The sequence below is a fragment of the Caloenas nicobarica genome, chromosome 13, assembly GCF_036013445.1.
Source record: "Caloenas nicobarica isolate bCalNic1 chromosome 13, bCalNic1.hap1, whole genome shotgun sequence".
Classification (NCBI taxonomy): Eukaryota; Metazoa; Chordata; class Aves; order Columbiformes; family Columbidae; genus Caloenas; species Caloenas nicobarica.
Genome location: NC_088257.1, coordinates 8,105,969 through 8,120,267, shown reverse-complemented (window position 1 = coordinate 8,120,267; position 14,299 = coordinate 8,105,969). Strand labels below are relative to the sequence as shown.

At 42.4% G+C, this 14,299-nt stretch overlaps 1 protein-coding gene across 1 annotated transcript in view; it reads right to left on the bottom strand.

Moving 5' to 3' along the window:
* Window positions 1-14,299, bottom strand: part of ADAMTS2 (ADAM metallopeptidase with thrombospondin type 1 motif 2) — a 186,331-nt gene that overhangs the window by 19,336 nt on the left and 152,696 nt on the right. The window contains exons 10-13 of the mRNA XM_065643858.1: window positions 13,036-13,149; window positions 6,137-6,282; window positions 4,533-4,708; window positions 447-580 (exon numbers count right to left, since the gene is read on the bottom strand). Of these exons, the coding sequence (XP_065499930.1) occupies window positions 447-580; window positions 4,533-4,708; window positions 6,137-6,282; window positions 13,036-13,149 (570 nt within the window). The remainder of the gene's footprint in view (window positions 1-446; window positions 581-4,532; window positions 4,709-6,136; window positions 6,283-13,035; window positions 13,150-14,299) is intronic.

Genomic DNA, 14,299 nt, shown 5'->3' with positions numbered 1-14,299 from the left:
GACCCGCGGCAGATCCCAACTTAGAGGAACTGTCATTGATTTTTTTAAAAATAGCATGATCAAATACAGAGAGAATTCACATCAGCCATATCTTAACACCACTTTCCTTGAAAGCTGCTGCGTGTTCCTGTTTCATTGTACATTCCACCCTCACTAAACCTCAGCAGGAAAAGCTCTCATTGAAAGCTAATTGTAATAGTTCATCTTAAAATACTACATTAAATATTACTTGTGTAGGTAGGCACTGTTGGAATTGAGTCACATGCAATGTGATGGCAACTGTGAATACCACACATAATATTGTGACAATAACCCTAATGAAATCTCCTTATTGCCCAAAGCGTTATTATACTTAGTTAAATAGTCATGCTTGGAGAGAAACATTCAAGCTACCATTAAATTGTTTTCACAGTACTAAGCTCTGAAACAAGCCAGCAGAACCTTACCAGGCAGTCTCCCCGCACGCAGATGCTGTAAGCGTCTTTGTAGGAGCAGCGGGTCCCATCGTGTACCATCCTTTTCATATACACCACATCTCCCGTTTCCTTTGATTCGCAATACAGGTGGCATCTTTCCTTAGCTGGAAAACAAATCAACCCAAATTGTGCATGTTCAGCTCTAACAGTTTAGTTGCTGACTTCGTGAACAGCACTTTTCAGTAGCGTTAGCTCTCTCTTCTTCCTTGCATACATCACAGAACACAATACGGTACCCCATGAATCATCGGTGCTTGTCCCCTTTCAAAGGCTATGTGATCATTTGGAAACTGCAGAATCATAAAGCACCCATGTATCATCATTAGGAGTCAATCTTAAGAATAATAGATCATTTACTTCGATGTGGGGTGCTCTAGTTAATCCTTTGTCAGATGACGGAATCTGGCAGAGGTTTCCTCAGTCTTGGTACATGACCACCTGTGAGAGATGCAGGTTTCTGCATCAGTTTCTCCCACATTGTACTTACATCTGAAAAAAAGCAAAAGTGATTTTGCCATGAAAAGCAGCTGTTCGACACTGAGTGAATCTGGCAAGCAAAATGTCTTTGGAGACAGCTGGGTCATGCCATTGACTCCTAAATATGAAGTTAATTCTCCCTCATTCTCGTACTTGTATTTATGATAGTTTAAAGCATTAAATGAGATGAGATGTCAAACAGGTTCAGAAAGAAACCCAAACCAAAATATTTTTTTACTAACACATGCACAAACAGCCAGTCAAGCATACCTCTTTCTGCTAATCTGTTCCAAAGAGCTAAGAACAAAAAGTAAAGCTGAAATGACTATTCAGTGGCTGAATAAAGTTGTATGCTACCATTGTATTGCGTTTTACCCATACCTCTCTCTGTCCCCTGCCCCTTAATAGGATTCACCGTGCTTTCCTTGAAGAGCAGATGGCCTTTCTGTTAGATGAGATAAATAAATATTCTGCTATTTTAACATGATTAAAAGCTGGGACACTTTCCCCACCATTTAAAACAATAATGACCATTCCATTATAGCAGTTCAATAAAAATAAATCTTCACAGGCCCTTTGCATTCTTCCCCTGTACAGTTCCATGGCCTCTGCTCTCTTTTAATAAAGTCCTTGTTATCGCTGTTGATGTCCTCATGGCCGCTGGGTATTGGTACATCAGAGACCTTTGTTACTGCTCCCGAACAATGCAGAAATGTAATGCTAAAGGTAGGGCCTAGACTATTAAAACAGCTACTTCATTTTTTTTGGTGTAGATTCTTAATATGGGACTATTGAGATCATAACAGTCACAGACCTGGTGTATTTGCATATATCAGAAACATTACGCACGAGGCATAGGCACATACAAAGGCACGCTCTACCTATGTACCCACACCCACCCCACACATACCATACATCCACCACGTGCGATTAAATAAAAGTATCGGAAGGTCTGACTGCGTGCCAAAAACTCTGTACGAGGGCTTTATTTTAGAGAGGGTTCTCTTCCCACTTCTGCATGGGAACAGTAAATGTGCAAATGCCATTAAATTGGACCCTGTTAATTGCATAGAATTATTTTATTTCTATTCACTGGTGTTGGGCATAGTAGATGTGCAGGAGCATGGACATGACCTTGTGTCTGTCCTGCTCCCCATGCGCTTCCTGCTCGTTTAATTGAGGCTGGGAGCTAATAGCCAATGTCACTCCAGCCTGCCCTGGCAGACACATGCACAGGGGCACAGGAGCCCAGTGGGGCTGGGGGCTTGGAGCAGGATAGAGGCCATGGCACGGGGTTCTCAAGCACACACCACGATGTACCCGGTTTGGCAGCTTTTCTCTGGCCACAGGATGAGATGCTCTTCTCTGTCCCCATCACACACACAATGTGTCAGACACGTCCAGCTGAGCTGCATGTGAAGTGTCTGGAATTATGTCGCTTTTGAGCCGTGACTGCAATATCTGCACAAAGTCTGTCACTGATACGCCTTATCTCTACAAAAGGGAGTTTTAAATGCATTAGAGTTCAAGCACACACCATCCCCTGGCCTTGTTTTCACACAAAAGCTGTTCCCTCTAATGACCCTGCACCAGTAAATGTAACTCTAAAGGTGGCTGCAGTTATACCATAGTAATATGGGAAACCAGCGGTGTCCAGTCATCAGTGCTCAGACATCAGTGAGCTGGTTTTTGGCCCAGAAGCCATTGAATTTCATAGAAAAACATCTGATTAGTTGCAGTGGTCTTTGCAGCAGACTGCTCCAAGGGCTAAAGCAGAAGCAAAGGTCTGCGGGCCACAGCGTTCATCCGCTCTCCCTGTGCCAGCAAAACTATTTCACGAAATTAAGCTGTGAGGCTGTGTCTATGCCTCTGAAAATCCCAGATTGCACAAGATGGCATGAAAAGAATAACGGAACCCTGAGAAATGTTTGGGAAGAAACTCAGGCAAATTAATTACAAGGAATTTGTTAGTAACTTCTGGCAGAACATCCTCTCACTGGAACACAAAATGAATCACCCAAATGACCTTTTCCCTCCCAGAGATGGGTGCCCGGCTGAGGACAGCTTGGGTGCCCCTTATCATGCCAACCCTGCCCTGGAGCATCTGTCATTCAAATGAAGTGACCAGGTTTAAAAATAGTGAGCAGCCCACACTCCTTGTCAAACAAGTCTAGAATCATTGCCACCCGCCTTTTTGTTTGGTAAAACCTCTTCTTGGCACGTTTTCAACACAACATGGCAATAGCATGGCAACTGCCTTCATGGCCCAGATCAACCAGCTGCACTTTCATTGACAGTTAAGCAGAGGCATTAACAGGAAAATGAACATTTTTGTTCTAAGAGGTGATCTCTGCCGAGATGCCATTACATCAAACTGACCGTGCTGGTTCAGACCCAGCACCCATCCAAGCCAACACCTGCCAGCAGTGTTTGCAGGAAGATCTAAGAACAAACCCGATAATTTTCTCGGAATACTCTCCAGGTTCCTTGTAAACTGCAGCCTGGGGATTTCCTAAGTCATGGCTAGAGCTTGGTGTTTAATAGGTCTTAATGGATTATAGAACTTTCAAGAATTTCTCTAAATCACTTTTAAACCTTTCTGGCATCTGCAGCTTCCTGTGGCAATGAATTCCAGCTTAATTGTATGCTCTGTGGAAAAGTACTCCCTCTTATTTGTTTTAAATCTACAGCCTCATAATTTTATTTTATGTTCTCAGGTTTGTGTTACGATAAACAGCAAATAATCATTCCATGTTCAGTCTCTTCATGCCCTTCACAGTTCTGCAATGATCTTTTTAACTAAATCATCACTTTTTCTGGGTGAAAAGTCTTAGTTTGTCTAAATTCTCCTTATTCAGAAGTCACTGCTTATGTTTGCTTTATTTGGGCCTGAGTTCAATTGTGTGTTTTTTAGCAATGGGGGAAGCAGTGAGATGGGTACAACCTGAGCTACATTGGTGGAGTATTTAAAATGCAGACATATCACACAGATGTACAGAGGTGGATTGGTGCTCTCCATCCCTCTCTAGACCGTCACTGAACTGATGTTTCCTAAAGGTATTCCCAGTTCCCACACCTTTCTCTTCAGAGCCCACCTTGTGTAAAGACACACATGCACACACTTTTTTTTTTTTTATCCCCGTATCCATTGTTGGCATTTAGCAATGCTAAACTTCATTTGCCATGTTCAGTCACTCAGTGTCACAAGGTATTTACGCAGTTCTCACTGCAGACCTTCTTATTTTAATTAGCCTGAGGAATTTTGTATCCCGAGCAGATTTTGTCACCTCGTTCTCACCCCTTCCCAGCTCACTGGTGGGACACACACCCCCATGCAAGACCATTCCCTTTTATCTCATGATAACTCAGTTATTGGGGAAAAGGATCCAAAGCTTTTTGAAAATCCAGGTACATTACATGAATTGGATCATTCATACACGGATACCCACTCATCCCTCCAAACAACTTGTAACAGATTTGTGAGGCGTGATTTCCCCAGAAATAGTTTTACCCCTCCTTATATAACTTTTACTCATGTTTGCACCTGATTTTACTTTTCATAGGAAAAGCTCCTCTCACCATCAACGTGTTCATAGGGGAGCCAGTGGTGTTTCGTGTTCTGGTACTCAAAGTAAGGATCCCACTGCCGGCACTGCTCCTCTCTGAAATCTTCGAAGTCCTTAGGACAGTCCTGAGTGTTGCACAGCTGGAACTCGTAGCTCGGCCCCACGCACGTGCGGCCGCCATTGGCGGGACTGCAAGGAGAGAAAGCCATGGTTACTTCCGCCATTAATGCATGAATCAAGCATCTACCAGATCCTTTGAGGAGCAATTTAATTGCAAGTCACATCAGTAGGCACTTGATGAAGCCTGTGATGTATTTCTGGTATGGAAAATATGTTTTTCCTTTAAAAACTCGCTGTCACTATTGAGCTGTTAAAAGTAATATCTGCAAGAAAAGCCTCAAACCACTTGATAAAGGCAAGAAAAGCCATTGTCTTGGTGCAGCCCAGGAAAGGCAAGCACAAGCAGATGAAGTGAATCATTCACATTCACCCCTTAAACCAGCAGCAAATCCAAAACCAGAGCCCAGCTCAGTGCCACAGAGTCCGGCTCAGTGCTGCATCCCCCAGGCAGACGGGCACCAGGTCGCTGTCGGAGCTGGCAGCAGGAGCTCAGGAGCCATAGCTGGGTTTGCACCTCTTCCAGAAACACTGAAAACATTTTAAATAGCACATCAGGCTTTTCCTACATGAAAATAGATTTTACGGCTAAAACCGTGCCCACAATTAGAAAGGTCACTTTCAGGCTGTCAGTGCAATAAAGGCTGAAATTTGAACTGGTAAATTTTTTCTTAACAGAACAATTTCCACTGGAAGATGCTGCTTCACAAAACTTGAGGTTTTTTCTTAATCAATGATAAGATGATTTTTAACACTAGTCATGTTCAATCACTTTATCAGCACAAACTATGAAAGTCAATATTAAAAATATTCTGTCTGGTAAAATAATTGTTTCAGTTCTTGCTGTTAGGATCTTGACATTTTATGATATTGCAATAAGACAGCAATAGTTACACATTTCATATCACTTGTGCATACCAGTCTATATTAAACATATTATACCTCCAGTGTTGCTGAAATTAAGTCATTCTACATTATCTAGATAAGCCATATATAAGTTATCAAAACAAAACAATTCAATATTACAAAAATTAATTTTGGGGAAGGTTCTGATCTCTGAAGCTTCATTCCAACTTGGAATGAAAAGAGCTTGAAAATATTTAAAGACCTTATTGTTGAAATATCCAAACTAAAATTTTTAAAAGGTATATGAATTTTAAAAAATCCAGGAAATCGTTGCCATAATTTCATACTTACATATTAAAAAAAGATATAAATAGGGTCTTAAACTTTTATTTGTGCTTTATGCAATAGCGTAACAGCACTTTCAAGATCCTTGTAACGGCATAACCACCTTAATGGATGGTTAAACTGAGAAATAAAGATGATTCATGACGTGCTAAGGGCCAAAAGTAGAGTTTCTGACAATATATACTATAGGTCAGGTTTAACATGTGCCACACAACAACCTTTCCTGCATTAGTGCACTAGGAATTTAGCAAGGATTCTCACCATTCATTCGCTCCACATCAGAAGACTGTACGGTGTACGTATACTCACTGCGGATTGTCACACTGCCGTGTCCTGTACTTCACCCCAGTGCCACAGGTGCGTGAACAAGAGCCAAACTTACTCCATGCCCCCCAGTGTCCATCCTGCTTCAGGATGTCTGGCGTTAGCCAGATGCAGTGACCTTTAAAGCAATGCTGAAAGAGAAAATTAGACGTCAAAATGATTAGATGATTAAATTATAACCTGAGAAGCTGTGGTACAACAGATTTCATTTTAGGCACAAATTCTGTATTTTTTTTCACCAGAAGAAAGTAGTGAGACTCACTGACACATCATGCCCATGATCCCAAACTCAGATTTTATGAACTTGCACATACATGCCTGCAGGATTCCAGCCTACCAAGTTTATTAAACTACTCTCAGCATTACGTGCCTTCATCACATGGCTGCAGTGGTGATTTCAACGTAACTAATAGAGATTTATTTAAGGGAAATGGCAGAGTCCCACATCTTAGAGGCTAAAGGTAAAACTCTCCCTTCGTCATTACACTCAGCCACTTCGGGCAGTCCTGGCGAGAGCTCCAGCGGCAGCACCGACCTTCCCAGCCAGCTCAGATTTTAGACATTAAATAAAGAACTCTTGCAGTGTCCCTGGACATCTCATAGTAACACTGACCAACATACCAGAGAGCAGCCCTGGACAGTCTCACTTCTGCACAATAAATCATACCCAACTAGGATTTCTGTTTTCTTTTACCTGATTTGTAATACAGTCATTCTACCGAGGCAGAATTCTGCGCAATTTTCTACATGCCCCAAAACGATGAGGTATTTACACATTTTTAAAGAGCCTTCATAGGTTCAGTACTGACACTCTCTACTGCCTCCTCTCATTAAAGAAACCCGTCAATGCCTTTCCACCAATTTCTGCAGTCCCTAATCAAGGAATTTTTTCTTAGCTGAAGTCAGAATGAATTCTTCTCGAGGATCATAGATTCTGTCCCTTCCTGGTACCATTTCTGCTTTTATAAAAGACTGCTGATGAAGTCTGGGTCCTGGAAAATATTTCTAGCCCAACAAATGCCTTCGCATTAGTGTCGCAGTTTGTCTGCATTCACGGTTACTGTCGGGATAAGAGCCCTGGCTCAGGCACACAGATGGCTATAACAACAAGTGCAATCAGTCACTTACTTTCCTTAACATTCAAGTCAACAACAACATTTTACACAGCTTAACAAGCCCTGGAACGCAGGAATTTGGCAGGCGGCACAAGCCGAGCATATGGCTAAATGCATGCTGCCAGCAAAAACAAAATCAGAAGATACATAACAGGAGAGCGTTCTTAAGCATAGAGCGATTAGTGATCTGGAAGACAAATTTAAAAGTGATGGCTAATCATTAATAATGCTGAATTTAAAGAGAGAATCATTAGTAACACAGTGACAAGACACAGCTTACTGATTCGCTACGTTGCTCAATGACTAGCTCTTTATTCATCTAATTTAGTTTGGTGCTGATTTGGTTGGACATAGAGTAGAAAAGAGAGTAGAAATTAGGTTTCAACGATTCATTCTTTCTCATGACTTCAAATATTCAAAGTCAAAACCTATGAAATAGATGAGTTACCACAAAGCCAATTATACCAATCCTGCTCTGGAGCTGTAATGAGCAGATTTTTCTTAGCTGTTTGACAGAACAAGAGATAATTCAGCAAAGCATGAAAGAAATGCAAAATGCTAATATGTCCTTTGCTTTCTCCAGTTTTGAAGCTCAGCGCTGTATCCTTCAGGGACTGTTTACTTATGGCTTTAGAGAGGTTTGTCTGAACAAACAGTTGGAGCCGTCAGGCCCCATGTGGCAATGGGACCATCCGGAGATGCAGGGGAAGCCGGCAACTCATCAGTTTGTCAATACAGATTTCAGCTGGGCTTGGAAGCAGATGAGATGTGACAGCTCCTGATCTGTGCTTGCTCACACATCCTTTTATCAGGGTTCTGTATCCCTCAGGTATAAGTTCCACAGCAACCACCAAATCTGTTTCAAGAGCCATGTAGCGTATGTTCATTATGCTATGATCCAGGATCCAGCAAGGAGGAGATGCAGAAACACATGATGTTGTGTTTTCCAGCCTCTTTCCCCTGTTTTAGCCAGCAAAACAAGGGAATGTAGGTTTGTAACAAGCACTAATAAACCATCTATCTGAAACTGTGACTGGTCCCTGAACTGGAAGGCAAACATGGAAAAGTGTTATTGACTTTGCTATGTAAAGGAAAGAGCAGCACTGATTTTTTCTGGAGAAGCTGGTCATACGCCGATTGTCGGGAAGCTGAGGCAGAGCTATTAGGAGACAAGCATTTGTGTAAAATGAGTCATCCCCAGCTCTGCCTTTTTGTTTGTGGGTTAAAAGAAAGAAGCCTAGATAAAACAAAATTATTCACAACCATCTTACCCAGTGCAGACCCAGGCAAGAAAACGCGTGAGAAGGTACAACCAGAGCTGGAGCAATCTCCAGGGTAACAAAGGAAGCTAGAGCCAACCCTTCCTATTTCTATTACATTAGCTACATAATGAGGTGGAAAAGAGCCAATTTCAACCACTATTCCCTTCATAAACAGGCGATTTAATTTAAAGAATGAAGCATATTAAAGCAATATTTTTTTTTAATGAGAAAAAAAAAGGGTAAAGGCAAATTGTTTTCTAAATGGAAGACAAGATGACTTCTTGCAGTCTCGCCTATTTTTCTGGCAAACAGGACAGTCCCAAACAAGTGCAATTTCCAGAAAAGGAAGCTTAAATCTCTTGCAGTAAAACATTCCACTGCTGTTTTCAGCAGTTCTTTGAAACAACTGCTGCAGATGCCAAAAAAAAAGAGCCAGTGTGTTCCTGTGGGCTTAACACATCTGCAATTTTTCTATAAAAGACTTGCAGGTCTTCCCTGGGTATATCTACCTATTTTATGTCAGGCAGCAACTGGCAACTCTCCTATCTCCTCGCTTGGCACCCCAATATCTACCAGGTAACCCCTTGTCCTGCATCACGACTGGTGGTGTTCAGCTGTCCCCGCTCTCCTGAGATCATATCAGGAGAGGGTTACTTATTTATTTGTATTTCCCGTCACACGCAGACTGGCCCGCTTGGCTCCATCTGTTTGAGAATAATTAGTTACAAGGGATAAGCTGAAAGCTCTAATGCTAAATTCTACTCTAAGCCAGTAAAAGTTTCTTCAGTGGAGAATCAAGTATTCTCACTGTTTCTGTGGTGACTAACACAGTACACACTCCCCCATCTGCCCCTGTCTCAGAGAGAAGCTGAGGTCAGCCTTCTCACTGCGAAATTATCTGGACTGCCTTGAGTACATGTTAGTGTTTTCAGAAGGCTTTTTTCTTGGTCCATTTTTCTTCACAATAATATCTATTTATTTCAATATTTAATCATTCCCTTCCTTTCCTGACAGACTAAAAAAAATCGTTCCAAGTTTGGCTCAGATTGTCTCTTTAGCACAGTGCAAGTGAAGAGAATACCTGCTGGGTTTGTGCTCGGTCCTTGGCACAGAAGCCAAATCCAAGAGCAACACCAGCTCGGCTGGTGGGGCAGGTACCAGGCTCTTACCTCTCTCCAAGAAAAGGAACAAAGGAGGCTCAGGCGGTGCAAACCTTTGTGTTAGTCTCTGCAGCGAGCAGATGGACTGGAGCACGCGATCTCCTTGCATGAACAACTTTGGGTTTTATTTCTACCCTGTGGAGAGCAGTTAGCTACTTCAGCCGATATAAATGTCTCCCCAGAAGAGTAATAGTTTAAAAAACCAGACCAACAAAAACTGATGATATATTTCTGAAGGTTGCCCGGCTTCAGAAGCCTGAGGCTAACAGTGGAGCTGACAGAATTGTGTACAAGCAAAAAAATTATTTGCTGGAAGCATATTTTTTTTTAATCCACAGAATGCTACACAGAGTTAAGCTTTGCACAGTTATACCTCGTCTGCAGGGTTTACTATAGCAATTTATGGAGTGCCTTTGACTTCACATTAAGACTCTGACCCTCCATGTGTTTAACTCTACACACCAGAGTTATTTCATGGAAGTTAATGTGACCATTCAGACACAGAAGTAATTGCAAGTTGCTGCATCATCGAAGCTTCACAAAACTGACAGAATCTTCCCTCTTGTCATTGAAAACTCAATCTAGTTTAAAAAAAAAATCAGGCTAGGAGCAATATGAAATATTCTATTTCCTAAAGGAAAAGGATTCTGTAAAAATAGTAGTTTTCTTCTCTGGCTGGGGACCTCCAAGAAAATATTTTATTCTTCTATCCCTAAACCCAGCAAATTATTAGTTTGCTGCCAATTAACATAACGATTGTTCAATGTCTCCATTTGCACAAGGAGACTTATTAAAAAGTGTTTGGAATGGCAGAACCTCACTCTCTTGGCAACTCATTTCAAATAACCACATGCACAGAAGAGCTTACATACATTTACATATATTTACTTAAATATACATCTATATGTATGCATACATACACACATCTAGGCAGCATTAGGAAGTCTCATCTTCCTTCCATTTCCAAGGGGCAGTGCCTCGGTCCAAGGCACAGCCTGGGCTTGCAGAGACACAGCCGCTATCAGCGTGTTTGCCAAAAATTTGCTACAGATCTCGTGTCTCCCATGGGCGATCTCGCCCCTGGACTGTCAGTCAAGAAGGAGGCAGCTGGTCTGGGTTCTCCTCAATAGCATCTGCTAAGTTTGGGAAAGCGAAGAGACCAGTTATCAGTTAGCCGAACACCAGGCTGAGGTGAGAACATCCACACACCATACACTGTGCTAGTTTCCGGAACATCGCTTTCATTTCTGGCACTCGGTCCCCTCAGCTGCTGCAAAGCCAGGATGTTTCTTTGACACATCAGCAGTGTTGTGATTGGTCTGAGCTTAAAATAGGCCCTGGGAATTAGTGGTATGAAATAATGAAAACTGCAGGTCTCTGAAGTGGGAAACAAATGGATCTTTTTGAATCAACATCTTTATTTGCTTATGTTTCTGTTCTTTCCTTTTCTGGCATTATTCCAAAGAAAATAGTGGATCAAGTTTGAAGTTATTTTCCTCTTCCTTGTGTGCTGATGAAGTATCATGGGATATTTATCTTAAAGAAAGCTGCCATAATGCAACTAAGTCTCAGCTTTGGGCGATATGTGCAGTTTACAGCCCACATCCTTTCAGGTAGGAGTCTCTGGTGTTGTCCGAATTGATGAAGACAGTGAACAGGGGAAGGCCAAATCAAAGGCAGGGATGAAGAGGAAAGGAACAGATGGAAAAGGACTGATCTGATGTGCCTGTATTAAAAACACCAACAACTAATAAATACACTGGTCAAATGCTGAGATCAGATATAAGAAGTTAGTTGTATAACCTTCATAACTCACACTATTCAAAAAAAAAAATGCTAGACTGCTGAGCCTTATCTAACAAAATGGTTTTCATTTTATATCATTTTCTCAGGTTCTCCTGGAAGGCTGCAATAAATTTATTTATCAAAAAACTGGGACAGCTCCTCTGGGAATAAAACAGTCATAGTCCTATCATCTACTGAAACTTCAGAATGTGCACATACTGTCTGGCATCTACACTGAACTAAAAAGCTTGGCTGTCTGCAGTTTGCTGAAGCCTTGGATCCCAAGTTCCAGTCCAGAGAAAAGTTTTACAGTTGAGTTGCATAATATCCTGACAAACTGTTTATAATGGAAGCACTGACCGATCCTTAACTGTATGGTTACAAGTTCTTTTTTTCTTCTCATTTCTGTTCAAATACTAATATGAATGAATGCCTTGGGGAAGAGGGTGATGCAACAGAGTGGAATACAACCGCATTTTTCTGGGGTTTTCATGAATATTTTTAACACAAAAATCAAGATATAGAAAAGAGAATCCAAAGAAATTGTCTAAGATTTTGGATTGTAATTTTTTAAAAAATATATATTTTTAAACAAGAAACAAAGTTGTTTTAAGAGGAAAAATCTAAAGAAGAGAAAACCAGAAGGGAGTGTTTTATAGAGAGCATGACTTGCTAGGGAATTAATTTAGCATTACATTATGTTTTCATAAAAAAGACATTTCAAACCATAGCAGCAGCTGCTAATACGGTTCATTTATCACATAAATGATGTCATCCATTGGGTTTTACAAAAAAATCTTTCCAAGTAGCGACATCTTCCTCTCCCCCTCAGCCACTGCATCCAAAGCCCAGGGAAGCCAGACTTCTTCCGCAGACTTCAAAGGACCTGGAGTTCAGATCCACTATGGGCACAGCGTGATCTCCACAGGAGGGCAACTGTGACCTGGAACGGGTCCAGCATGGTGGCTTCCCACCTCGCACCTTCCCTCCACAGCTCCTCGTGCCGCCTTTGGCTCCCATCAAGCCAGCAAATCCACCTCCGCAACCCTGCCCTTCTCTCTTCACAGCCCCTCTCTGCCGTCACGTTGGCTCTTTCCAGCTGGCACTCAACGCCCACATCCATCCACTCCCTCAGGGCAGCCATAGGCTTGGCTGTCACCCCCAGGACCTCACTGCTCTCTGCAGTCCCCGCACTGGGGAGGCCAGTCAGCGTCACTACAACATCACTGAGACAAACACAACTCCTGACCTCACGAAAGTCATAGGCGTGTGGAAATCTCCCCATTTTTAGCTCTACTGCAAAGACCCACCAAGAAGCACAGGGCAATGTGCAGATCTTGCAGACCTGCCATGCAGGACACACCAACCCTGGCTTCTGCCTCCTCGCCTCAGGCTGCTCAACATTACTTGCATTCAAGTCTGACTCACATCTTAGCAGACCTCAGGTCCTCGAGACATGTTCTTCTCTTGTCTGCCCTGATTTTAAGGGGGGCATCCCCAACTGCACACAAGTGCACGTGAACACACGTGAACGTGCGGGTCCATGCAGCACCTGCTCTCACCTTTCCTGGTGCACACATGGTCCCGTCCAGCGGAGGCCCTTTCTTTGTTTTGCAGAAGTAGGGGTTCTCAGGGTGGCTACACCACAGCTGCTTGCAGGGATCAAACGTACGGAACTGCAACACAAAAAAGATCAGAGTGGACGGTGCTTTGAGAGAGCTCCCACTGGAAATTGCAACAGAAGCTGCAGCATGGTAGGATTTTTCCTCTCCTAGCTGTAAAATGCCAGCTGTTATCACTGATTTCTGAGGAACACTGCAGTGTCTACGGATTGAGCATATCTGCGCTTTCATGCAAAATCATCAGTGACTCTGAAATGAAATCTCACATGCATTCGATGGAATAAAGTCAGGCAAAAATAGTTTTACCTAACCTGACCAAAGCCAGAATGGGCAAGAGGAAAACAGTTCCCCGGACAGTAAGGCACACACGGCCTTTTCTTACAGTTTCTCCAAATGGTGCTGCTTCATTTGGCAAACAAACAAACAAACAAAATCCTTGAGTACTCATGGCAGAGGGAAACAAGCTGCTCAGACTGTAGCTCAGCTGTTGCAATCACCTTCTTAGGAGGATGGAAATTTGAGCTCAGGACCGTGGATCCAATGACTAAATCATCATTTTACCTACAATGCAAGAGCTTCTATAAGAGAGGATGAGAACCACCCACCACACAATATACTAAAACATCATGTCTGGACATGCTTTTGGCTATTCTGAACAAAGAAGAACAGAAAGCCTTTGTCTCCCAGGTTCTGGAGAACAGCTGTAAGAAAAGACCCTCTTTGGCAGGAACATTCTTTCAAGGCAGCATCAGTGGGAATTGTGTCAAGACACAATACTACAGCTGATGCTTTAAAGGTTCTCATCCGTTATCTAGAGACACTGCTCAGCACACATATTCCTGCAGATGGGAGCGAAAGCAGAAATGTTATGTGTTAGCAGCTGCCACACCAGCTGAAAACATCTCTTTCCATTTAATATTTTGTCCTACTTGAGGAGCGGGAGGTGGGAGGCACAGCCCTGCTGCACAAGGCTCTGCTTTCTGAGGCCAGTCCACTGAGAATTGCACTAATCTTGCTGTGCTTTGAATTTAGCCTTTGCCTCTTGTTTTCCTGGTACAAGAGAGCCAACCATGTCATCAAGAGCCTCTGCAAGTTGCTCTACTCACTGTTACACTTATTTTCTCATGCTAGGCATCAAAATGCATCACGCTTTCCATAAAACTGGATCATAAAAGCATACTCTGTTAGCATACAAGATGTGCCA